This window comes from Sander lucioperca, chromosome 8, assembly GCF_008315115.2.
Source record: "Sander lucioperca isolate FBNREF2018 chromosome 8, SLUC_FBN_1.2, whole genome shotgun sequence".
In the NCBI taxonomy this organism is placed as follows: domain Eukaryota; kingdom Metazoa; phylum Chordata; class Actinopteri; order Perciformes; family Percidae; genus Sander; species Sander lucioperca.
This window is the reverse complement of record NC_050180.1, coordinates 31,417,012-31,443,715: the sequence shown is the minus strand read 5'-3', so window position 1 is coordinate 31,443,715 and position 26,704 is coordinate 31,417,012. Positions and strand designations below refer to the sequence as shown.

Sequence of the window (26,704 nt, the reverse complement as noted above, 5' to 3'; positions counted from 1 at the left end):
ACATCAATTTTGGGTTGTGAAAGACATTGTTTCAAAACTCAGTGATTTGCGACGGTTTACCTCCCAATCTCACAGATCTCAGAGAAGGTTGACTCAAAGTTCTCTTTCCACTGGATCGCTGTTCCATCATACCCAGAGTCTGGACAGCGAAAGAGCAGAAGATTGAAGGATTAACCCTTTTAACTTTTTCAACACTACATGAGCTTTTCTCTAGGACTCCTCTCGACACCATCACTGCGTCATGGGTTCTGTCCCACACTTTCCTGTTGCGATGTAATGAAAATCACAGTCTCCAGGGGTTAGCAGGAATTTAGACTTTTGCTTTAGTCTAACAGACTGTGGATATGGCTTTACTGTAAGCTGTTTTGATACATCTATTAATAGGTTGTATTATTAAGATGGTTTAGAGAGCCTAGTGTGATATAAATTCAAAATAATCATTGGCTGTAAAAAAAGAAAATGAAAAAAGTTTGACATTTTTGTAAAATTAGAAGATCAATATATCTTTTCTAATCTCATATCTTTGCATTAAGTACAAAGCTGGAATCAGGACGCAGTTAGCCTAGCTTAGCATAAAGACTAAAAACAACAGGGAAACAGCTAACCTGGTTCTGTTACACTATAAGCACGCAACTTACCCTAAAATTGAAAAACATATATATTTATACATTTATGTTTGGGTTAAATAAACAAAATAAATCTTGTAAATTTTTTCACTGTGCTAGCTGTTACCCCAGAAGCCTTTATGCTAAGCATGAGATTGATATATATCAATCACTCTTGTAAAGAAAAAATATTAACTATTTTGAAAAATGTTGAACTATTCCTTTGAAGATGTTCTCTGTGTGAAAATAGGTGTTGCGCCCACATTATGAAACTGTGTGTGTGTGTGTGTGTGTTTGCAGACGTACTGCTACTGGGCAGGGTGACCATATTTGAGGGCTCGGATGGGGGGCCGATCCCCCAGCGGTTGGAGGCTCGCACTCTGAACTGATAGTGACCTCCGGGGATCAGTGTGTCGATCTGGACACACTCCTCTCTGCTGCTGGCCACCTGCTGCCATAGCAACGAGTCTGAGGGTGAGAGAGGAGAAAAGGTTTAACCTCTGAATATTTCAAAAGCAAAAATCCACCCAGTCTCTCTCTCTCTCTCTCTCTCTCTCTCTCTCTCTCTCTCACACACACACACACACACACCCTCCTGTCTGTACTCCACAGTGTAGCTGCTGGCAGCACAGTCACAGTCACACACACAAACACACCCTCCTGTCTGTACTCCACAGTGTAGCTGCTGGCAGCACAGTCACACACACACACACACACACACACACACACACACACACACACACACACACACACACACACACACACACACACCTTCCTGTCTGTACTCCACAGTGTAGCTGCTGGCAGCACAGTGAGCTGATGAAGCCGGAGGCGGCCAGTGGATCATCACTGCCGTGCTGCTGGCCTCCTGGGCCACCGGTCTCCCAGGGGCTGCTGGGATACCTGCAGGAGACCGAAAAGACATTCAGTCAGCAAACCACTGCAGCTGCTCTGTTTAGAAGGAATTGCTGTTGAACATCTCAAATAGTGCTGCAAAAATGAACTTGATGTTAACTATTAAATTCACTGACAACTGTTTTGCTAATCCATGAATCGGTTTAAGTTATTTTTTTTTATGAAAAAAGTAAACATTCTGATTCCAGCTTCCTAATTGTGAGTTTTTTCTTCACTCATTTGGGGTTTTGGAAAACACTGATCCACATTTTTCACCATTTTATTGCCCAAACAACTAACCAATTAATCAAGATCGTAATAATCGACAGATTGAAACCGACAATGAAAATATGTCTACAGTTGGTATGTCCTTGGGGGTGTGGTTTTTATATAAGCCATTACAGGTTTCTACCACACCCTCACATGTATTTTGACTTCAATGTAATGTGATTTTATGTCTGGGAAAGAAATAAACATAAACAAAATAATTGTTAAATCCTGCTGTATACCATTACACCTACTTAACTGTCTGGTTACTGGTTTTTAAAAGGTGAAATGCTGCCCCTTTTAATCCAGGTGTGTTACCTTGCACTTTAATGGAGGCGGAGGAGGAGGCAGAGCCGTGGTCGTTAACAGCAACGCAGGTGTAGATCCCTGTGTCCTGAGGCATCAGATTACAAATCTTCAACAAGATGTCACCTGTATCCCTGGAGAGGATGGCGAAGAGATTGAGAAAAAGAGAAAGAAGAGGTGGAGGAGAAGAAAGGGAGGAGTAGGATTAGACATGGAGGAAAGGAAAGAGGATGGGGAGAGAGAGATGATGTCAAGAAAGCAGCCAGGCACAAACGGTAAATGACAAGTGTAAAGGACACACTGAGCTTCTCTCTCTTCTCTCTCTTCTTTCTTTCCATCTGTGTGCATTCATGTCCCAGTAATGCTTGTTACTAAATTTTCCCCGGGTGGCTTATTCCCCGGAGTCCTTATGTTTTGTCGCCTTGCAGTTTTCGTTAGATTGGGGTGGCACCTAAATCGTGTTTGCAACTGCTGCCGTGGTCCTGCTCAACGCCCTGCAAGCCCTGCACTGCTACTAATTGAGCGTCAGCGTCAGTTCTGGCAGGCCAGGTAGTCAAGACGCTGCTAACCGCTATTGGTCAACATCACGGTCTCATCAGCTGATCTGCATCAGCTGGTCACCCCTCGCTGCTAAATGGCTACACTCAACAGGACGCGCTACTTAAGCTGATTCAGTTAGCTCCTTCTGCTTGCTGCCTTAGCTGCTCCCAAATGCTGCTACTTTAGCTTGTTTCTACTGCTGCTTGAGTTTGCTCCGAATGCTTGCTGCTCGCTTTTTGCTACCCACCTCCTCCCCTGCTCCACCTTGTCGTGTATAACGTGGCATTTGCTTCTATGTCATCGTTGCTGCTCTGTTCATATGGGGAATAGTTTAGCTCTCCCAGTCTTAAACTGTGTGAGCGTCCCCTAATGCTGCTGCTGCTGTCCCCTGATTCACTGCTCTTTCATGGTGCTCATGAAAGGTCAGGGGACTCCTCTGAACAGAGCCATACCACCAAATTGAATTCATAATTTATTCAATAAATTCTAAAGCTTTTATTGTCTGTGTTGTTCTTGACGTTATGGACCTGACAGAACTATTATTTCTAGTCATAGTTAGCTGGTATCATCATACCAACTGCTATAGTTATTATGAATCTTATTTCTCCGTATCTGTATATGTGTCTCTGTGTCCCAACTGGCAGCGGCAGATGGCGGCCCACCAGGAGTCAGGGTCTGTCCGAGGTTTCTGCCTGTAAACATAAAGTTTTTCCTCGCCGCTGTTGCACCAAATGCTTGCTCTAATTGTTGGGTCTTTGTAAATTATAGCGTCTGGTCTAGACCTGCTCTATCTGTAAAGTGTCCTGACATAACTCCTGTTGTGATTTGACACTATAAATACAATTGAATTGAAAATGTAACACTGTAGGAATTTGAGCGACTACAGTCAGTGTAAAACAGAGGAAACTGCACGCATAGGCACACATGCCTTTGTCGTTACCTGATGTCTATGGTGAAGCGGTTGTTGCTGGTCACCGGGTTCTGGTCGGGGCCCTTCAGGGTGACGGAGGGTTTGGGTCGTCCACAGACTTTACAGCAGAGGACCACAGTCTCCCCGAACGCACACACCACGTCTGACAGAGGGACGAGGAACTCTGGAGCCACTGCACGCAGGAAACACATCACAGTGTTCTTCCAACTTCTAGTTATAGTTTTAAACAAATGTACCATAATGTATTTCATATAATGTATATTATGCTATTAAATGTGGACTTCAGATGGCAGCAAATACTCTTTACTGTGCCATGTGGCTATAGAGGGGGTTGTTGCCCTCTGGGTTGTTAACATGATTCAATTTTTCTCCATCTTGTCACACCAGTAGACAGTCATGTTTTATTTTGTCCACAGTCTTTTCCCAACCATAACTTGGAGGTGGTATTCAACCTGTTTAAATCCACCTCTTTTTGTTTGGTTTTCGCCTATTTGCCATACCTACATGGAGAGGCTTATAACAGAAAAACTGCAAGGCCATGCATGTTCATTTGAAACCTATATTCTTCTAGTTTCTGATAATGTGCTTGTTTAGCATGTGATTCAAACACAACCTACACTACAGCAGTTAAAACAGTGTTCTAAAAAAACGTCACATTTGAAAAATAATAACTAAGACATGCTTTATGCAACACTAACCTAATGGGAGCTTGGGAGTTTTCAGTATTTGGTATCATTGGTGTCACTGGTGTACCCGAAACCACTCCAAAACGTCTCCAAGTGACCACATTTAGCTAAATGATTTTACTCACTTCCACGATAATTGAAAAAAACATACTCAAGCCTTAAAATGACTTACAAAAACGTAATAACACATAACCAGCCAAGTCAGGCCTAATTTTGGCACAGTGTTGGCATACTCGGCTGTGTTCTGGTGCTAGATGGATTAAATGTTACCTGGTTCACATGGATGCTATTTGATGGGTATGTGGACGTGGGCCCAGTTAGCAGCCCAGCTTTGGGAATCAGACTAGTGGTAACAAGGCTGATTCTGGTGTCTGCCATAATTCATCAAGCATGCATGCTGCCAAAAGTTTTGAGGCTTGCTGTAGTTACCAGAAATGGAAATTGGAAGTTTTTGTCTAAAACCATTACCTTGCTGGATGAAGTTTGGGTTGAGAAGCTGGAAAACAGATGAGGTCAAAGTTAAAGATTACGTGAAGTTTCGTTTTCAACACATAATACCCATTAAACACAGTATTTGCTTTATTTGAAAATGATGTACTATAAGTGATGTTTTCTGTCCACACTAAGACTTTAAAGGTCCTATGACATGCTGCTTTTGGATGCTTTTATATAGACCTTAGTGGTCCCCTAATACTGTATCTGAAGTCTCTTTTATATAGACCTTAGTGGTCCCCTAATACTGTATCTGAAGTCTCTTTTATATAGACCTTAGTGGTCCCCTAATACTGTATCTGAAGTCTCTTTTATATAGACCTTAGTGGTCCCCTAATACTGTATCTGAAGTCTCTTTTATATAGACCTTAGTGGTCCCCTAATACTGTATCTGAAGTCTCTTTATATAGACCTTAGTGGTCCCCTAATACTGTATCTGAAGTCTCTTTTATATAGACCTTAGTGGTCCCCTAATACTGTATCTGAAGTCTCTTTTATATAGACCTTAGTGGTCCCCTAATATTGTATCTGAAGTCTCTTTATATAGACCTTAGTGGTCCCCTAATACTGTATCTGAAGTCTCTTTTATATAGACCTTAGTGGTCCCCTAATACTGTATCTGAAGTCTCTTTATATAGACCTTAGTGGTCCCCTAATACTGTATCTGAAGTCTCTTTTATATAGACCTTAGTGGTCCCCTAATACTGTATCTTAAGTCTCTTTCCTGAAATTCAGCCTTGGTGCAGAATTACAGCCACTAGAGCCAGTCCCACAATGAGCTTTCCTTAGGATGTGTCATTTCTGTCTGTAGCTTTAAATGCTATTGAGGAGGAGAGAGAGGTAAAGCAGAGAGAGAAAGGGGAGGTAACCTTGCTCCTTATGACCTCATAAGGAGGCATTCCAGATCGGCCCATCTGAGCTTTCATTTTCTCAAAGACAGAGCAGGATACCCAGGGCTCGGTTTACACCTATCGCCATTTCTAGCCACTGGGGGACCATAGGCAGGCTGGGGGAACTCATATTAATGTTAAAAAACCTCAAAGTGAAATTTTCATGCCATGGGACCTTTAAAACTTATATTCTCTGCCACTGCTTGGTTGTTTTAGATAAAATAATCAGGTTTTGTAACTCCATTGCAAGTATTTTCCTTGAACAAAAAACGATTGCATGTGGGTACCTCCATGCCGGTTTTTGGGTCCAAGTCATCATCACAGTCAGACTCATCTGACGTGTGAACGTCCTGGTGGTGGAGGAAGAGGAAAGTAGAAGAACGACAGAGAAGAGAGTTTAAAGAGGTTCGTGTTAGGGTGGAGCAACAAAAAAAGCAAGGAAAACAGACGCAATTGTGAAAAAAGGAAGAGCAGAACAAGGGAATAATAGGAGAGGGAATAAGGAGGGAAAAAAAGAGATGTGGATAAAGCACTAGGGGAGGGAAGCAGACAAGTAGAGAAGGGTAGGAGAGAAGGGGGAGAAAAATCATGACAAAGAAAGATTAGAGGAAAAGGAAATAAAAGAAGTGAGGAGGATGAAGAGAACATTAGGAGTATTTGTGTGGTTATCACTATGTGGCTAAAGAGTGGAAAAGAAAACCATTCCTTTAATCGTGCCTGCTGTGGAGGGTTTTAAATGTACTGGAAGGTAATTCCATGTTCTGGACAGAACCCGGTCTGTTTGGCTGATACTCACCTGAAAGCTGTTTTCGGTTTTGGACAAAAGTTAGCTTTGCTTCCTCTCCTTTTTCCATTTCATTCTTAGGAAGAATGGCGTACCCCACACTTTATCAAGTAAGCAATCAATCACTAAGTGTTTAAACTGCAATTTTACAAAGGGCCACTAGATGCTGACTCCGAGACAATTCCCACACGCATATCTTTTTTTTTTTAAGATGTTTTTTTTTTTTTTTTTTTCTCTTCCGGTATTTCTGCTTTGTAGGATAGTGAGAGAGAGACAGTCAGGAAAGGCAGGGTAGAGAAAGGGGAAGACATGCAGCAAACGGCCCTGGGCCGGACTGGAACACAGGCGGCTGCAGTTGACTCAGACGCCATAGACCTTTTTTTCACGGCAGACATGTTGACATGTCATAGTAGGAAAAGCACAGGTGTATTCAAAACCATTAATGATGGCTGCATATCCTCTTAGGAGAGGTCCTGGTATTGAGCATGCTGACTCACTAAAATAGCTCACTGGGACACTTGATGGAATTGAGCTATTGTTAAGGTTATCAATTTCAGCTGTTCTTTTCCTACTATGACAAGTCAAAATGTCTGCTGTGAAAAAGATCCATTGTATGCGTTCTAGCCTATTTAAAAAAAATAAAAATAAAGATAAAGATATTATTGCTGAAAGAGAGGTATGGTTTGTTTGGCTGACAGGTGTCTCACCCTACAGTCAGCTATGGTGTCTAGTGCTTCTCACAAGAGGTAAACCAAAGTTTCTGGCTTCAAAACATTGATGTTGATGTCCCAGACTCTAGATTAATTTTTCTTACAGCCTAGGATCTTTGTCTAAAATCTTCTCTTTCACTAAGCAGCGGGCATGGTTCATGTATTTTATTTATTTATTTTTTTGTGTCAATATTCACAAAATAGATAGATTAAACTAGGGCTGCACAATATATCTTTTTTTTTTTTTTTTTTTTTTTTTTTTTTTTTAAATCGCCATCGCAAAAATCAACATGCGCAATAAACATCGCAAAAAGCTGCAACATATTGTAAAAGACACTCAGAGATTTTTTGTGTTAGCTGAAAGAAAATAGCAGAAAACTGCACTTTAAAACATAACGGTCATTCTCTTTGTAAGTAGTGCCTTTTATATTCAATTCAATGTTCAATTTGTTCAATAGAAGAATGTTGGAAATGATTTTCTTTTGTTTTAAATTCAACAAGCAATTTGTTGTATATAGCAGAACACGAAACCAGAAGAAATGCAGAACTGAGTACACTTTAACATCTGTTCATTTATCGCAAGTACTATTGCTATCGCCATATTCAACCATGCTATTATATGGCATATGGCATATTTTTCTAGTATCGTGCAGCCCTAGATTAAACCCAGAACCGCCTCCTCTTCATATTAAAGGATAATAGTGCTGTAAATCTGACTGGTCGCCATTAGCTGAGCTTGATCTCTTTTGGACATTTACAGTTGCACATACTTCTCATAGTATGTGGATCTCAGCATACCTTACTAAGCATACCTTACTAAATACTATCCACTGCCATTCACTGTATGTAAAAACCCTTTCAGTCTGCATAGCAAAGGAGCAGAAGTAATTAATGTTTTTCATACATTCATAAGACAGAGAAATACAAAGAAAGCGATACAGATAAACAAAAGGTTTGAGCATTTAGATGCATGTAGCGTAAAGTCTGTTTTTCTTCACATGCTGAGCTTAAAAATTAAACTCTACTGTAAATCACCCACGCAACCATCACAAACTCAACATCTCAGTCATCTAACATGACTGTAAACATCATGAGGATTCACATTCATCAATAAAAAGTGTTACAGGATGATGTTATATAGCTACAAACTAACTTTTTGGTGAGCTCCATGATGTTAGTCCACTACAGAAAACACTGGTTAGCACAGCAGAGTAAAAACAAAATCAAACTTAAATCAAAAAGGTCAGTGAATTCTACCTCTATCCGTGCACAAGGAGGGAGAAAGAAATCACAACGCAAAAACACAAAAAGAAATCAGACTTTTATTTTCAAATCAAGTGCATTTGAGGGTTTGGGGGTAAAACAAAGAAAACAAGATTTGCATTGTTCTTCTTTAATGGTTCTCAACCGTTGAATATTTTTAGATTTTTTAACATCTAGATTTTGAAATGTCATATTTTATTTCCATGATTAGTTTTTTTTACCTTTGTTTAATCTGCCCACAGCCATCTTAAACTGTAGGGTCTGTTCACACAAGCATTTATAACAGCATTTTGACCTGGAACCAATTCACTGCAATGGCATTGTTGTGACTGGTGGATGTGAAAAGGTTAAGTAAATTCTTTCTGAGCTTTCGTAGTTTCTTTGTGAACTTTGCGTTGTATACCAATAGCTACCCATCTCAATAGTGCTGATCATCAAGCTTGTAGGCAGCATGTTACTAGTTAGTATGCCGCATATAGCAGCTTGCAGGCTGCAACACATTCTCATGAACTCCATCCAACCGTATGATATGGTACAAAAATGTATGCACACAAAACCGTATCATATCCTACGAAATTAGGAGACGGCGGCTGGCCAACTGACGCCGGGTAGTCACGTGACGCCAGCTGGCTACGAGCTCCATGACGCCGAGCGGCAGTTGCTAGTTGTTTAAGCTGCTACAGAGCTTCACAACGCGGCATACGGACCTCCATCACAGCTCGGTCGTATCAGCGGCAGTTAGTAGATGCGTTTAGCCGAAAATAGGTGACTTTGAGCAGGGTACAAAGCACTGCAAGCGGTTGCTCATTTCGGCAGACATTACGGTTAAATTTAGTCCACAAAATATGATCTTGCCGCTACGAAAGTTAAGATTAGGCACCAAAACGACTAGAAGATTAGGAAAAAGATCGTGGTTTGGATTAAAACACTCCCAAGGAATACATTTCCTGGGTGAAATTCTTTAGTTTTCCCTGGGAAGTGAACTCCGCTCTCTGGCTTGAAAGTCCAGTGTTTGAACCATATGGTTTTAACGCCCACCCATCCTCAACGACCACCGCTCTATGCGGCCAGCCACGTTCTTATACATTGGCCGTCAATGTGGTGCAAACAGCATCAAAAAACTGTGGAATGCTTACGAATTAACAGTGCTTAACTTTTCGTAGCTTTTTGAACTAATGATTCATGAGAACAGGCTGCAGCTTGCCAACTAGCCCCACAAGTAGTAGCTGATGCTTTTTTTACAAATTCATTTGGTTGTGCCATTTGGTCTGACCGGGCACTTAAGCTATGGTACACATAGTCTCGCATTGCCAGACCTTCCTCCACAGCACTGCGAAGGAGGGTCTGGCTAGTCCACAGCATTCCTTGATGGGAGAAAAATGTGCTCTGGTTTATTGGCATTTCTTTAAACCAATCACAATCGTCTTGGGCGGTGCTAAGCGCCGTACGGAGCAATGGTGTCGCTGCAAAATAGCCTCGGGAAGGAACTTGTTTTGGTGGAACGTGTACGTTCAAAGGTTGTTGTAGTCGTGCAACAGAAAACTTTGGACAGATAGTCTAGCTAGCTGTCTGGATTTACCCTGCAGAGATCTGAGGAGCAGTTAACCCTAGTCCTCAGAAATCCACCAGAGTTTAAAATGCCAACACAAAGGAAGCCCAAGGCAATGGATATCCAGTCTAAATGAGTAAAATCCGGCGGAATTTCTTCGGCAACGGAGCAATCCCGGAAGTGGAACGTCATAGATATAGACTATGGTATATGTGTGGTAAATATTGGCTACATCGAATACGAAAGTGGCTGGTTTATTAACAGTAAGTTATGCCTGTACCTGAAGTCGTGGTTAGGCTGGCCACATCACAATGCTTTTGCCCATAACTTGATCCATAAATACAAAACGTACTGAGTCCAGCAGCTCTGTCAATAACAGTTTAAATTAATATCTTCTGCAGGTTGAGAACCACCACTGGAGTCAAATAGAGAGACATCAACCACTGTGTGTGTGTGTGTGTGTGTGCAGGTTGGCACACACACATGCGCACACACAGGTTAAGAAGAAAAATAAAAACCAAGAGGGGAAGGGGGCAGGTGAGGGGTTTCGGCACACACATATGACATCACCAGCGTGCGCCGACGGCCTGCTTTACTCACTTTGCCCTTCGCCCTGGTGGCGGGGGAGGCGAGCGGGGGAGGGGCCGGGCTTTCTTTGGGCTTACGGAGGAGGCCATTCTCCTGACCTCTGACCCCCGCCGAGGAGAAGGAGTCCTTGGCTTCAGCGCGCTTCCTGGCACGCAGTGTGTTCCATGACAGAGACTTCCTGTACGGTACAGGAACGAAAAACATCAACCAGCCAATCGGAGTGAAGCTCAGCGGTGTCCAGCTTAGTCTGGCTGCAGAGGCAACATGGCGTCAGGTCAAGACTTTCTCAGAACCCTCTGTAGCAAGTGGCTGGGAAGATTGCTACACATTTAGAGGGATGTCTGTTTTATGAAATGAGTATCTCATTTTGCATTCATTTCTATTCACTTCTCATCTTTAGATTTTCATCTTTTCTAAGGTACCATTTGGATAGTTAAATGAAATGCAGCAAAAAGGTATTAGTTAACCTTATGTTTGAAAAATCATAATGAGCTTAAAATTCTTGATTGTAGTCATAAATTGTCTTGACAAAATCTAAATTTCAGCTACATACTTAAATCTTTAAAAGCTCATTCTGGGCACATGGTTTTTTTATATTAAGTTTATATTTACTATTCGTCAGTATTAACATGCAAATTAAAAGAAAACTTTAGCATGATGCTAGTCTAGCACACTTACAGGTATTATCTCACTAAATTGGTAGCCTAGCATGCTAGCAACGGTTATACTGGGCTAGGTAAGGACACTACAAAACACTTTACTAGCTACTGCTAGCAGCTAACCTTGCAAAAACTCTCATAATTAGAAAGTCTCGGTCTAAAAATGTACCAACGATGTATTCTTCCTAATTTCAATATACTATCATAATTAGAAAGGTTTTATACAGATATGAGAGAATACTTTAAGTGGCAGAAATAGGCTTTAATAGAAAGAATGGTGTGTTGTATATCGATTGAAAGTGCATCCAACGCTGAGGGAAATCAGCATAAAGAGGCAGAGAACTGACTCCATTTTATTTCCATAGACTTATTATCATCCCTTGTACATCCCGTGAGCAGTATTGAATCAAATTCTGTCTAGGGTTGCACCGAATCCAGATTTTTGGGGTTCGGCCAAATACCGAATCCACTGGTTAAGATTCTGCCGAATCCGAAACTGAATCCTACTCTCATCCTCATTCCATTAACACAGTAAACACATTAATGAAGTAAACAAATGGTTAACAAGTTTTTAGCTGTGACTGTCCTTCCTTTGCCGTACCTGAAATTGCTGCATTTTGGCTGCTGTCTGTAGATTCCTTCATGCACAACTCGTATTCTTTCGGATGTTTCAGAGCAAATGTTTTAACAGCGGTGATGTTGTGTATTGTTTAGGGTCCTCGCCACCACGAGACAAATCGGCATTGTAAATTGAACAAGTAGCTGGACTTGAATGGCCTTCTTTTGACTGAAAGTACTGCCAACAACACTTTTTCTGCTCACGAGTTCCATTTTCACTTTCTCACAGCCTACTGCATTGAACGATCCACTTACGTAAACACCTTCCCGTAATCAACGGCGGCGTCATTACGTTGACCAGCGTAGTGCAAGCGTAGGGTTCAGTGGAAAAAAATTGTAAGGTTCGGCAGAAACTGAACCCCGTCAAAAAGCCCAATATTCGGCCGGATCCGAAGCCGAATCCTGGATTCGGTGCATCCCTAATACTGTCACTCTGTTGCATCTATGTTTGTCAGCATGTACACTGTAATTGTGTCCATCCTCATGTGTTGTAGCAGAGGGTCCTGATAGGGTCGTGTTGCCTGAAGCTGCAGCCAGACTCTTCTGGTCCATTAAGATACAGGAGAGGAAGGACAGAGGGACAGAAGGACCCTGGTCTGACTTTATTGAGACAGGGATCAAGTTAGACTGGAGGAGAGAGCAACAGAGACACATTAGACATTAGGCAGTAACATACTGTACATACCTTCCTAACACAACCAGAGACAACACTGCAACCTGTTAACATTTTCACGAATCACACCAGCAGTTCAACCCACTTGTTTCTCCTGTAGACTCATAATTCATCATTTATGTTTATTTACTGTTCTATGTGAGCAGTGAAGCGAATTATGGCACAAACTCCTTTCCTTTCATGTCTGTTTGGGATAAAAAGAATCCCTGATCATTTTCACTGTCTCTATAAAACTACTTTTTCTTTGCCACTATTATTAGGGCAGTAGATCAACTTGGAAGCAGTTTTTGGTCCAGTGTCACTGCTCACATAATTCATAAACATATAGCAGTCATTAGTACGGAAGAGGATTAGGGCCACATGTGGAAAAATGTATTTGAGTCCTGAGTTTATAGTCAGAATTCTGAGAATAAAGTCAGAATTCTGATTTTTTTTGTAAAGTCTAACAAACTTTTAAAGTTTTTTTTTTTTAATTCTGACTTTATTTTCATAATTCTGACTTTAAACTCAGAACTCAATAAATGTTTTCACATGTGGCCCTAATCCTCTTCCGTAAATTAGCGGCTAACACTTTCAACCACACTTTTTTTTTTTAGCTTCACGTTAAAAAAAAATAAAATAAAAATACATGAAAAATGTTCCTTTTGTTTGCAAAACATTCAACCCAAAAGCAGCCGTTTCTGCATTCCTAACCTTAAACTTTTGAATTTAGTATATTTCAAGTTTGTACCTTTTGTGGAGTGTCAAACCGTTGGTTAGTAAAAAACAAACACAAAACTTCAAAAGAAATGTTACTACGATAACAACAAATACAAAAAGCTGAAATTAAACATACAGGGGAAAGGTGCACAAAATAATCGTATACCTGTTGCTTTAGTGTGAACAAACCTTCAGTGCTGTTACACTATATAGTCATAAATTCTTATAAAAAATAAAACCCTGCTTAACCTTTTTACTTTTAGTCTAATTTCCTGAAAAGGATCCTCTGTAGCAGGAGTGTCAAACTCAAATTCACTAAAGGGTCACACTGGAAAATGAGAATCACATCGAGGGCCAGACATGTAGAGTTTATCAACATGCTTCTAATCAATTGAAAAAGTCAAATATTTTTGACTGTATTATTGCATCCTCTCACTTACAGTTTGGTTGACATGAAGCCCTAAAAAAAGTCAGAAAAAAAAAGATCCTTAGCAAATCAACCAACACAATAATTGCATTTTTAAAAGCAGGCTACCACACAGCCGACTCACAGCAACCTGTTTCACAGCCTGAATATGAAAACCTTCTGGTTATGTGGGAATTTCTGAGTCTCAAAGTTGGCAAATTTTCCAAATTCTGCTTTAAATGTTGTGTAGTCGCAGTTAGAAAAAAACGTCTTATTAGCCTGGGAAAACCCTGAAAAACTTTTTTTGCTCTGCAAGTCACTCTGGCCAATAGCCCATTCAAGCCCATTTCCAATTTTTCCAAATGGAGGCACCAATCACAACCGTTGAGGCAGGCTTTACACGATGACGATAGCGCAGCGACGGCGAGCAGCTTTTTGTTTACATTCAACATGACGGCCTCCGAAGCGCAGCAACCCGTTGACGCCGCTGTCGCTGCTATGTCACCCGGATCTTTGGTCCGATTGGTTGAAGGACTATCCAATGCGCCCAGAGGCATTTGAGCGGCGTCAGTTGGTGACGGGCTGTGAATGAACCTTCCCCAGACCCGCTCTCAGTTACAACTGAGAAGGGTCTGGTGTCAACCAGGCTACCGTCTTATTGGTTTGGCGCACAACTAGGCGGGCCAAAATTTATCGTGATCCTAAGTTGATACGAGGGCGGATCAAAATTTCCGAGGGGCTGGATTTGGCCCGCGGGCCTTGAGTTTGACACATGCGCTGTAGATATTACATAACCTTAAAATATAACCTGAATAATTGCTGAGTCAGTGAGTTTGTGTCATCTTCTCTCTTCTATACCAACACTGTCAGTCCCTCCTAAATCTCTAATCAAATCTCTCTCTCTCTCTCTCTCTCTCTCTCTCTCAAAAACTCCATCTATAATATGGCACACAGAAGCAGGCAGACCGCTCACTTTAACGTTTGCTGCTGTAGTTTATTTACAAATATTAAAAACTACAATCATCTTCAGCCTAACGCACAACAACAAAACAACTTCACCTTCACGTCGCTTTGCTACCTCATGCTCAAGTCCAAAAAGGTTTATTTTACATATTTAAAATACATTTAGAATCATTAGTATTAGACTACCAACAATACAATGCTGACCGTTGCCATTAAACGCAACATATTGCACAGCCTGACTTCATTCATATTTTTTCTTTATCTTAAATAGTGCAAAAGGGATTTTTTATTTTTTATTTTGTCAAACAGGAATGTTCTCGAGTCTTAGTCCAAAAACAAAAATGTACTTTGTACAGTGAACCACCCACATAATAAACAAAACAACATGAAGGAAACAAAATCCAACTTTGTCCGTAAAACTAAATAATAGTTAACAAGGCAGAAAAACAAGAGGAATAAACACAAATTTGTGTATAGATTGCCACAGACAACAAAATAAATCTTCTCCACTGCGGAGAACGGGGGCTAAGTCCACCTGAATGCCCCAGGTGAGATTGTTTTCTTTCCAAAAAAACGTAAAAAGAAAATATATATATATACACACATACAAAAAAAAGAAGAAAAAGTAGGGTGTTAGGAACTGAAATAAGAGTCCGGTTTTAGCTCCACATGAGTGTCAATGGGTTTCTCTCTCTGGTTTCCAGAGTCAGCTACAAGTTACAAGATTTTCTATTCAGTCTATTTCTGTGGGATAAATCCTCAGTACTCGTTTACATGGACAATTATCAGTGTGTGTGTGTGTGTGTGAGTTTTAGTTCGGTTGCAAGCCTGAAATCCATTTTCATGTAGTTGCCACAGAGCCGTCAAGTGACAATCGCTCAGAAATTAATCTGTCGCTGCAGCAGCTTGACGGACAGTAAAGAGACCAGTTCTGTACCTTTTTACCTCCGAGGAACAACAAGACAAAGTCAGGAATTAAAATACAAAAAAAAAAAAATCCTCTGTGAGGTCCAAGAGTTCGTTCTTAAAGGGGGGAGGAAGAGGGAAGGTAGGAGGGAGGGAGGAGTTAGGAGGTGAGTGCAGAGGCTGTGAGTAGTGAGGACCTAGGGGATGGGAGCTGATTTATAAAAAAAAAAAAAAAAAAAAAAAAAGAATTGGGTAGACAGAGTTTGTCACCTCAATCTCTCATCCAATCCGAGTGCTTGGTTTGGAGCCCAACCAGAAGTGCGTCTGTCTGCAGGTAAAGGAAGTGCTGGGTGGGGGGGGACTTACTTGATGTTGTTGGCGTCGGCCACCGCCGCCGAGAAGGAGGAAGTAGAAGAAGAGTCTTTTATGGACTTTGTGAGCGGGACTACGATGTGTCCCGGCACCCAGCCCTCGGCGGCGGGCGATTGGCTGTTGGCTGGCCGGTAAACGAGGTACATGTTCTGCTGATTGGTGGCCAGGATCTGGACCGTCTCTCCCTGACTGACGCAGATCTCGTTCTCCTTGAGCGCCGAGTAGTCCTGCGAGACCAACATGGTGGAGGAGACGCCGTTACAGCCGCCTTCAATATCCTGGGGGGAGGGATGGCGAAGAGAGAAGAGAGGAGAAGAGGAGAAAAACACAAAGAGGGGGAGAGCAGGAGGAGAGCAAAAGAAAAGAAATGACAGACAAAGAGAGGAGGAGGACAATTGAGAACAAGGTTAAGGTGAGTCTATGTGGGTTGGATAACTGTCCTGCTGGCTGTGACGCCATTACAGCTGACCCAAACCTGAGGGGGGAGCACAGGGAGGCCAGGACCGGAGGGGAGGAGGAGAGACACACATGGCAATTACATCAAGAGCGTCAGCATTCTGTTCAGGCTTTCTTTTTTCAAAGTAGTCCTATGATTTACGAAGTCTAACCAGTTGGTCAATCTACTATTACAAAAATCTATAATCATAACGGCTTTTCTTCCCAAAGTTTTGGTTCCTTTTTAAAGGTTTCTGTCACAATTTCAAGGTTTTTGTCGCTTTTTCCAACATTTTTGCATGTTGAGTTTTTTTTCAAATATTTTTTGGACAATTTTGTCAAAGTTTTTTTGCCTTTTTTTGCCTTAAAAAAATGACATTATGCCTCTTTTCTCAAGGTTTTTTTTCCATATTTTTTCCAATATTTTTGTCGCCGATATTTTTTTGGGATGTTTTTGTCGCACACCTGCAATTACCGCTTATCGCCATCGGTGCCTAAGACACAGAGACTTGAGATTGTAACGCTCGATGGTGTTTTTTGCCTCCAACGGCGCCTTCCAGGCAGCTAACCCTAACCTTAACCCTAAACATAACCATTGCTGCGCTGCCTGGGAGGAGACGTTGGGAGCAAAAAACACCAAAGACCGATTGTAACCTTACATAGAAACTTCTGCCTAAACAGAAAACATCTGTCATGAATGCACTTTTTTCGAACTTCTCTCTCTCACTCTCACTCTCTCTCTGATACATCAACCAATGTGTCCCTGAGCAAGACTCTTAACCCCTAGTTGCCCCAGAGGTGTACGACCTCTGACATATATAGCAATTAGAAGCAATAGAAGTGTCAGCAACACATACAGTATCTCAGAACTAAACTATCTGCAAGGTTAGGGACTACAACGGATGCAGTTTTTAAAGGTTGCCTACTATATAGCCTTAAAGAATGTAGTACATAGTCTTTGTTCTATTTTAGTTGAGTGTCACTTTAACTACTGATTACCAAACGCTGAAAGTCTTGTTCTTAGATATATTTCTCCCTTGAGGGGAGGGTCAAGGTGCTTCGATGTAGAGCTGTAAATTAGAGAGCGAGCAGAGCTGTCCAGCCTCCTGCAGACAGCAAAATGTTGTCGGTCAAAGTAGGCCAGAGAGAGAACAGCTTGGTGTGTGTATATATATAAACCCACACAGTATGCTGCTGCACCTGCAACTGCAGTAGCCCAGATTTTAACCTTGGCTTTTAGGGAACAGGTAACAGACTCTCAGACAGCATGCAGGGAAAAAAAGTGTACTTCATGCCCTAGTTTACCACCTGTCTGTTGCAGTTATACGGTTATAGATATTCAAAACAACACAAGTGCAAAATGAAGAGGAGCTTGTTGTTGTGTGTCTCCAAAACTACACCCTGTTAGTTGTGACTTCTGAGAAAGTATGAAACATTATCCAGACTTGACAAAATATTGACAAATATACTAAGAAATCTGAACAAATAAAAAGCTAACAAGCCAGTTCCCCTCCTGTCAGTTCCCCTCCAGGCTGTTTGCAGGAACTCACCCTGGAGTCGAAACATGTGGAACCGCCGTTGGAGGTAGACGCTTTCATCTGGCTCCTCCCTCTCTCCGTCTCCTTGTCCCCGAGCCCGACCACAGAGGACGGGCGGCTGTGAGACGACACAGAGGGCCGGCTCCCGGAGGACGAGCGGTTTCTGGTCAGCGAGGAGCTGCAGCCTGCTCCGCTCTTCTCCTTCTGGTACTCAATGGGAGACTGGAGAGCTACAATCACACCGGGGTTTCCCCCAGAAAAGTTGTTAAGCCCGTTGTCAAGTGTCTTTTTTCGAGGAGGGCTCGGCTGGGGCTAGTCACAGACTGATGGCAGCATTAATGCAGAGCCCAATAGTTCCTGTGATAACAGAATCATGGACGCAATCGCGAAATTGATAATTTCAAAAAGCTATAAGAAAGATTACATAGGGCTCTAGATTAAGTCAGTGCTAAAAGCTAACTGGAAATTGAAAAAAATATGACTGTTTAAGTTTCTAACCGAGCCGCCCCACTGTAACTATAGTTTAAAAAAAAAAAAAAACGTCTTAAAAATGCATTTATAATTCCCAGTGGATTAGGCCCGGTGGGCCACCAGGCTTGCAATACACTAGGGCAGGAGTCTTCAACATTTTTTAGGCCAAGGACCCCTCAGCTGAAAGCCAGACGGAGCAGGGACCCCTTACTATACCGTATGTAATGAATACAATTGAGCTGCATATTAAACTGGGCCTACAATAACGAGTAGGGTGGCCTAGGGCCTTTACATATACCTTTTTATGGTGCATACAATACTAATTAAAATAATTGTTGACATATTCATATATTTATACATGTTTTAATGTTAAAATGTGTAACATTGAATCCTTACGCTTAACTGTATCTGTGGATGGCTACCTTACCTATAGGCCAGTAAGCCTATCATCAATGTTGTGGAATATATATATCTCAACTCTTAGGACCCCTTAGGGGTCCCGGACCCCCTGTTGAATCTGTCATTTCAGGTTTGCTGACTCTCCAGATATTTTGTCGTCTTTCCTCCTCTGGACATGAATAAGAGTTCTGGGTCCTGTTTGTTGTGCTGTAGTTTAAGCACAACAAACCCTTTACATTGCACCCATGTTTGATTTTTGTTCATGTCCGATTGATTTCTCTATAATGTAGCTACAACACCCCACTTTTCAGCAACCAGATATTAGATTTCGGACAGCTAAAACATGCAAAACAACTGATATGGTCCGATTAGATGTATGGAATTATGACAGTAAAAATGTAACTAAATTAGCAAAATGGGTATCTTTACAGTATCGCTACTGGTTCATGAGTTTTTAGAGCAAATATGGAGAACATGAATAGAGGAACTTTGGAAAGCAGAGACAGTGACTGTGAATATTCTAGGTGTGTGTGTGGGGGTGAATGTGTGTTTTCTCACCAGACAGGAAGTTGCTCTGAGCATCCAGGACATCCTGGATGTGTCGGACCCAGACCTGCTTGATGTCGACGTTGGCGGCCTGCAGGGTGAAGCGCTCCGACGAGCCGCGACACGACAAGACAAACTTACAAGGATCGTTGTCCGCGCTTTCCTCCAGACCCAGGTAGGATACCTGTGGGGGAGGGGACAAAGGTGGTGAATGCTGTTTTTAATCTATTAGAATGCTGGGGGAGGGGGGCATTGTGTCATAGTTTTGGGGGTTCTGGGGGTCTCAGGTTATGTTGTAGATTTTTCACAGATTTATTGGGATCAACTGGACAAAATTACTCGTTTTTGGAAATGGGAAAATAAACCCTAGGAGCAGGATCAGGTGCCGTTGGAAATTCTGCTGGATGTCCCTAATTTTCGTAGATGTCCTTTACCTTCCGCTTTCTTCTTTCGTGTTGGTATTCTAAACTCTGGTGGATTTCTGAGGACTATGGTTAACTGCTCCTCAGATCTCTGCAGGGTAAATCCAGACAGCTAGCTAGACTATCTGTCCAATCTGAGTTTTCTGTTGCACGACTAAAACAACCTGTGAGGCGACTTCTAGCTCCCCCAGTAGAGTGTGCGCCCCATGTAGGCTACTAGGCTGAGGCCTTGGCAGCGGCCCGGGTTCGAATCCGACCCGCGGCCCTTTGCTGCATGTCGTCCCTCCTCTCTCTCCCCTTTTCTGTCTTCAAGCTATCCTGTCTATAGATCCTGTCGCCATAAAAAGCCCAAAAAAATAATCTTTAAAACTACTTTTGAACTGGCACGTTCCACCAAAACAAGTTTCTTCCCGAGGCTATTTTGCAGCGGCACCGTGGCTCCGTCCGGCGCCGCCCAAGATGATTGTGATTGGTTTACAGAAATGCCAATAAACCAGAGCACGTTTTTCTCCCATCCCAGAATGCCGTGTGGACTAGCCAGACCTTCCTCGGCAGCGCTGTGAAGGAGGGTCTGGCAATGCGAGACTAGTAATTTATTAACTCAAAATAGTAGATGTAGTGTTGAGTTTGTGTTTAAATGTGCATCCCTAATCTTATCCCCCAGAAAATAAAGGAACCCATCCTCTGTGTACCTTGATACTCTTCTTGAACTGGTATCCGGGCGTAGACGAGCCTTTCCTCAGCAGCTCACTGAAGATGACGATCTGCTCAAAGAGGAAAACTCGGCGTTCTTTGGAGCGCGACAGGACGCCGGTGTCCTGCTCTGTTACAAAGAAGGTTTCCTGCTGCAGCAGTTTGCCCTGACAGGTCAGTTTGCCCTGCGGAGAAATCAAGATCGGTCAACACAATTAGTTTAGTGCTCACTGGTCAGTTTTTTCTAATTATTACCAGTAATAAGCAGGTGGAGGGTTTACTGGAATGCAGCAAACCTGACACAATCATATCTGCTGGCATGTAAACCTGTTATTAATCAGAAGAACAGGAAGTGAACGTACCTCGTATCCCTGCAGCCGACCCAAATTCATCATGTCATTACACAGTTTGGGGACTTGAGACATCAGATCTACTGCTTTCTGTAGGAGCCAGAGAGAGTAATGTACATCTCAGGCTGGACAATGAATAGGCACATTAACAGACATCCACCTATATAAATATGTAATTGCTTCAACACAACAACAAGAAGTATTCAGGCAGGGCTGTTAATGTGACATGTGATATTTCAGTATTTACATTTTGTATTTTTTACCTCAATTTGTTCGCAGTCAATGCCTGCCTTGGAGCTGTACTTCAGGAAGTCCTGAGGAGAAACATGACCGCACCTTTAACACTCTGTCAATTCAGTTCACTACAGTTTCAACACATCACTGTACCCCGAATGTCACACAGACAGGTGTGTCAGATAAATAAAGATGTCCTCTTTGCTTGCTATTAAAACAGGTGCTATGGGAGATGATACTTAACAACCAACAACAACTAGTTTCTTGTAGAACCTGAGGAATTTCGTTGAAATCCGTTCAATATTTCCCTCAAATAAGTTATCAGTTAATTAGTCTATATCCACGACGTTCCACTTCCGGGATTGCTCCGGTGCCCCCGGAAATTCCGCCGGATTTCACTCTTTTCAAACGGATGTCCGTTAACTTCCACTTTGTGTTGGCGTTCTAAACTCCGGTGGATTTCTGAGGACTATGGTTAACTGCTCCTCAGATCTCTGCAGGGTAAATCTAGACAGCTAGCTAGACTATCTGTCCAATCTGAGTGTTCTGTTCTACGACTAAAACAACCTTTGAACGTACACATGTTCCTTCCCGAGACTATTTTGTAGAGGCGCCGTTGCTCCGTCTGGTCCTTAGGGCCGCCCAAGATGATTGTGATTGGATTAAAGAAATGCAGATGCAAACCAGAGCACGTTTTTCTCCCATCCCGGAATGCTGTGTGGACTAGCCAGACCCTCCTCCGCAGCGCTGTGGAGGAAGGTCTGGCAATGCGAGACTATCATTTAATGTATTTCTTTAACGTAACGAATCCCTTTCAAGTCTGTTTGAGCTGAAGTAGATTAGTTTTTGCACAGTACAAATGATTGACTTCAGGTAAAAGATTGTGAATTGAATAATTTTTGGACCACTTCTATCGCTTCTTCCACGTAACTTTACAGTTCCAAAAAACATTTTCAAAGCAGTCAAAACTACATGTAACAGTATTTTGTATCATGTGATAGATGACAGTAACAGCTATTTTATAAATTCTGTAATTATTACATTTGCATTTGAAGGGGACTTCTAAAGTTTTACTCTAATTAATCCAAATGTTACAAAATGTTACCTTGAGTAGCAGCTGGTATTTGGTGATTCTCTGGATCGGTTTGATGAGGAAGTCACTGAGGGTCAACCGGCACTGGGTGTCCTGCTGGATTCCCTGGAAGACCAACGCCCCAGCATCAGAATGCTTCTTTATCATCAATTTGTCAAATTCATGGTTTCTTTTTATATAATTGGTCAGTTAAATATCACAATCACAAGATAATATAACATAAAACAGGCTCTAAAAAAATCTTCCATTAATGCAATAACACAGCTACAGCAGTGATAAAATAATATAATTATAGAGCGGAGAGTCTCAAAGTCTAAAAAAGGACATTTGGTTGAGAGATTATTCCAATTTCAAGCTTTTGTTGTTTTCCCATATTTAAAAACTGAATTACTTACACAGTTACTGAGTCAAAACATCACTTACATCAAAATATGTGTCATATTCTGCCACGATGTACTCTGACTTTGGCTTATTCTGACAGTAAACCACATACATGTGGAGTCTTCTCTCCTGTAACACACACATACACAAGGTTTGTCAGACAGCAGATCATCCAGGTCAAATACATTGTAATAGCACAAAAGTCATCAGCATCACCATCACACCGTGTCTAGTCTGCATCAACCGCGCGGTTCATTTACCAGATAGTTCCGGCGCCGACGGAAGTTCCGCCGGATGTCCCTCACTTTCCTCTTTCTGTGTGTTTACTTTAACCTCCGATCGCATCGAGAAAACAATAACCGGCACCTTGGAGCAACGTTACACGCTGAAAATTTGGATCGCGCAACAAGGCAGGCCTGCTTGGTTGTTTAGGGAATGATTAGAAGGATCTACGAAGAATATGTTTACAGCATTTATTCTCTAACTGGGATGTTTTGGGACCGAGTGGCAGGGATTTGCGAAATACACACGGCGATACACTGGTAAGAGTAAATTACGTTTAACCATGTATCCATGTATGTTACTGTATTGTGTGAACAGAATGTAATATTGTATGTGGCGTTTTCTTTTGCGGGGTGCAAATGTTCAACCAAAACAAGTTCCTTCCCCAGACTATTTTGCAGAGCAACGCTCGCTGCGTCCGGAGCTAAGCGTCACCCAAGGCGATTGTGATTGGCTTAAAGAAATGCAAACAACCCATAGCGCTTTTTTTCTCCTATCCAGGAGTGTACACTCCTGTTGCCAGACCTTCCTCCGCAGCGCTGTGGAGATAGGTCTGGCAATGCGAGACTACACAGTGTCTAACTCACGTGTTTGATGAAGAGCTCAGGAAGGTGTTCGTGGTCTTCCAGACATTTCTCCAGCTCTCCTACGAAGAAACTGACAGAGACAGAAGAGGGATGTTATCAGTGAGCACATACAAACAGTACAAGCAGAGCCCTCTTCGGGCCCAGCTCCAGCCTTTGGATGCCAATGCTGAACTTACTCTCTGTGCCAGTCGTAGATCTGGTGGATGTTCCCGAAGACGATTTTGTCTTTTCCTTTCATGTCATCCGGGATGCCCTTCTCCTCGATCTTCTTCATGAAGACCTGCCGGGTCACAAAAGATGGGCATGTTGAGGATTCCCTGCTCACTTCTGCTCAGTTAGTAATGAAAAAAATGACTAGTGATGTACGTTCTGTGCCGAGGCTTGGGAGAGTCGAGAAATCCCCAAAGTTTCCCATATGGAAGCTTGTTTCGTTTTAGACAAACAACGTCATTGATGACATCCGAAGCCTCGCTGCCCGTACATACCACATGAGAAAGTGGTTCGAGGCACATTCATCGCCCTCTGCCCGGTTAAACCATTGCCACTTTCCAGTTTTAGAATACATATATTGCCCCTCCTGCTATATTTATACATTGTTTAATAATTGATTTACACACATCTGATAGCCACGTGACTCTGAAGGCAATCCGTTAATTATACAGTTGTTATACAATCGTTTTACAACCAGCAAATGCAAACTATATTGATACAAATGGATTACGTGGAAATTGATTTTTTCTTCATCGTTGTTTCTAAGTCTTTACTGGCTCAAAATACAGCGTATCACAGGTCACATCATCATCAGATCATCTGTAATACTTTATATCTGCCAGTTTTACACTCTTTGACCAACAGGTGGTATTGTGAGCACCTGAATCCTCGCAAAATGAACCGTTCTGCTGGAAAGCTTCCCGAGGCTTCATCTCACAGTCGCTACAAATTACAATCAATATTTTACATCTAGCTAAAGCTGTGGTGCAGAGTGGTAACTAAGCGCACAAGAGTTCTTTTCAGCCTGTGATTGTGTGCTCAATATAAAACGTCAACCCATTTAAGTTTAAGTTAAAAAAGAACCATAAAGAAAGCTACTTATGGGATCACATTAACTGTACAGACGGGGTAATATTGATTGGTGATGGCAGCGGGTTTCAGGATTATCCAGCACAGAAAACCCCAGATGTGTGTATTCCCTCAGGAGTAGGTGTAGGGCTGCAACTAGCCTATATCACCAATGTTTCATATATGGGATTGTTCCGGTGCCGCCGGAGGTTCGGCCGGATGTCCGTCACCCTCCGCTTTCTTTGTGTTGGTATTCTAAACTCTGGTGGATTTGTGAGGACTATGGTTAACTGCTCCTCAGATCTCTGCAGGGTAAATCCAGACAGCTAGCTAGACTATCTGTCCAATCTGGGTTTTATAAAGTTTTGTTTTGTGTGGCATTTTAGGCTTTTATTTTATTTTTTTTATAGTACAGCTGAAGACATGAAAGTGGGGGAGAGAGGGGGGAATGACATGTAGCAAAGGGCCGCAGGTCGGAGTCTAACCCGCGGCTGCTGCGTCGAGGAGTAAACCTCGATATAAGGGCGCGCGCTCTACCAGGTGAGCTACCCAATCGGAGTTTTCTGTTGCACGACTAAAACAACTTTTGAACGTACACGTTCCACCAAAACAAGTTCCTTCCCGAGGCTATTTTGCAGCGGCGCCGTTGCTCCGTCCGGCACTCAGCACCGCCCAATTGTGATTGGTTTAAAGAAATGCCAATAAACCAGAGCACGTTTTTCTCCCATCCCTGAATGCTGTGTGGACTAGCCAGACCCTCCTCCACAGCGCTGTGGAGGAAGGGCTGGCAAAGCGAGACTAGGCTGCAACTAACGATTATTTTCATATTTGATTAATCTTTAATCAAATATTAATTTTCTCAATTAACTGATTAGTTGTTTGGTCTGTAAAATGTCAGAATGTTTTCCAAAGCTCTAGATGACGTCTTCAAATGTCTCTTTTTATCCACAACTCAAAGATATTCAGGTTTTTTTTCATAAAAAAAAATGACTCAAACTAATTCATCGACTATCATAATAGTTGGCGATTCATTTAATAGTTGACAACTAATCCAATAATTGATGAATCTTTGCAGCTCTAAGTGGGTGTCTCACCTCCACCACGATGCCCAGGTCTTTGACGTAGTCCTTCTCGGTCTGAATCAGCTCGTTCAGGACAAACCTGGACAGAAAACAAACGGTGTAACATCAGCTGAAGAAATGGTTGACCTGCTCGCAATGTGACCCGGTAGTTGTAGAAGAGGTAGTATTTCTAGTTCCTGAAGTAGAAGCAGTGGTAGAAGTAAAAGTAGTGGTGATACACTGCAGCAGAGCTCTTTAACAGAGGGGGCCTCAGAGTTACTGCAGGGGGGCCTCCAAATTATTGTTACATTTTTTTTACGTCTTTTCAAAAATTAAAATGTCTTAACATGAATCCAACATATTATTTGCAAATATAAATCAGCCTATTTGTGAAAAAGAAAACACATTGATGATAGGCTTACTGCCCTATAGGTAGGTCACTAAGGTAGCCATCCCCAGATACAGTTAATCCTAAGGATTCACTGTGCCACGTGTATGTTTAACATTAAAAGATGATTTATAAAATCATGCCAACAAATATTTTAATAGCTTAGCGTTCTATGCACTGAAAAAGGTATGTATAAAGGCTTTAGACCGGCCACACGTTATAGTAGGCCCAGTTTAATATGCAACTTAATTTTATACAATATGTAGCAGGGGGGCCCTGATCTGTTGTGCTTTCAGCTAAGGGGTCCTTGGCGTAAAAAATGTTGAACAACCCTGCACTACAGTACTCACATCCGTCCTCTCATAGCTTTGGCTCTCTGCTCCAGTTCGGGGTTTCGCGGCTGGACGGGAGTGGTTTGCTCTGGCGGAGAGAGAGAGGAGAAGCCGGGGTACGCTCCTGGTTCCAGAGTCTGAAGAGAGGGGCAGGTCAGTGGTTAGACATCCATTCAAGCTTTTTCGCTTTTCACAAAATGACTTGCCTGAGATGCAGGGAAGCACAGAAATTCGCCTCTATCAAGTCTATTTCATCTATTTGGACCAGCATCGTAGAGCTTCACGACATAAACGACGACGACACTCAATAAGCAAAAACTCCAGTTTAAAAAAAACAACTAACAACATCTGAATAATGAGGTTACTTCATGACAGCAGAGGGCAGCAGCAGCTTGGTCTTTACTAGCCATAAGGAACAACCTGTGTTGGTTGGGAAAAGGGACTCGGCAGAAGCAAACTCCCGCCTCTGATTTTTGTAATTGCAAATCATGTGAGTGGAAATGAACAATTCTACACCAGCGCCAAATCTCAACTGATTCTTGAGCAGAGAGCAATTTGTTTGTTTAAAAAAAAAAATTTGGTTTCATTCAACCAAATTGTCACAAAAAATGGTTCCATTCCACGGTCTTCAC

At 42.1% G+C, this 26,704-nt stretch overlaps 1 protein-coding gene across 9 annotated transcripts in view; it reads right to left on the bottom strand.

Moving 5' to 3' along the window:
* Positions 1-26,704, bottom strand: part of kalrna (kalirin RhoGEF kinase a) — a 225,550-nt gene that overhangs the window by 30,314 nt on the left and 168,532 nt on the right. For 8 of the 9 annotated variants that reach the window (XM_036004305.1, XM_031307530.2, XM_031307602.2 and 5 more), the window contains 20 exons: positions 26,091-26,209; positions 25,386-25,452; positions 23,409-23,512; positions 23,233-23,302; positions 22,406-22,492; positions 21,995-22,087; positions 20,919-20,969; positions 20,668-20,745; positions 20,305-20,490; positions 19,203-19,374; positions 17,787-18,004; positions 15,796-16,079; positions 10,518-10,683; positions 5,899-5,961; positions 4,698-4,725; positions 3,553-3,715; positions 2,085-2,206; positions 1,377-1,508; positions 912-1,073; positions 61-139 (listed from right to left, as the gene is read on the bottom strand). In XM_036004305.1, the coding sequence (XP_035860198.1) occupies positions 61-139; positions 912-1,073; positions 1,377-1,508; positions 2,085-2,206; positions 3,553-3,715; positions 4,698-4,725; positions 5,899-5,961; positions 10,518-10,683; positions 15,796-16,079; positions 17,787-18,004; positions 19,203-19,374; positions 20,305-20,490; positions 20,668-20,745; positions 20,919-20,969; positions 21,995-22,087; positions 22,406-22,492; positions 23,233-23,302; positions 23,409-23,512; positions 25,386-25,452; positions 26,091-26,209 (2,444 nt within the window). Of the gene's footprint in view, positions 1-60; positions 140-911; positions 1,074-1,376; positions 1,509-2,084; positions 2,207-3,552; positions 3,716-4,697; positions 4,726-5,898; positions 5,962-10,517; positions 10,684-15,795; positions 16,277-17,786; positions 18,005-19,202; positions 19,375-20,304; positions 20,491-20,667; positions 20,746-20,918; positions 20,970-21,994; positions 22,088-22,405; positions 22,493-23,232; positions 23,303-23,408; positions 23,513-25,385; positions 25,453-26,090; positions 26,210-26,704 lie in introns of those variants that run through there. The other variant, XM_031307661.2, reaches the window with a different exon arrangement.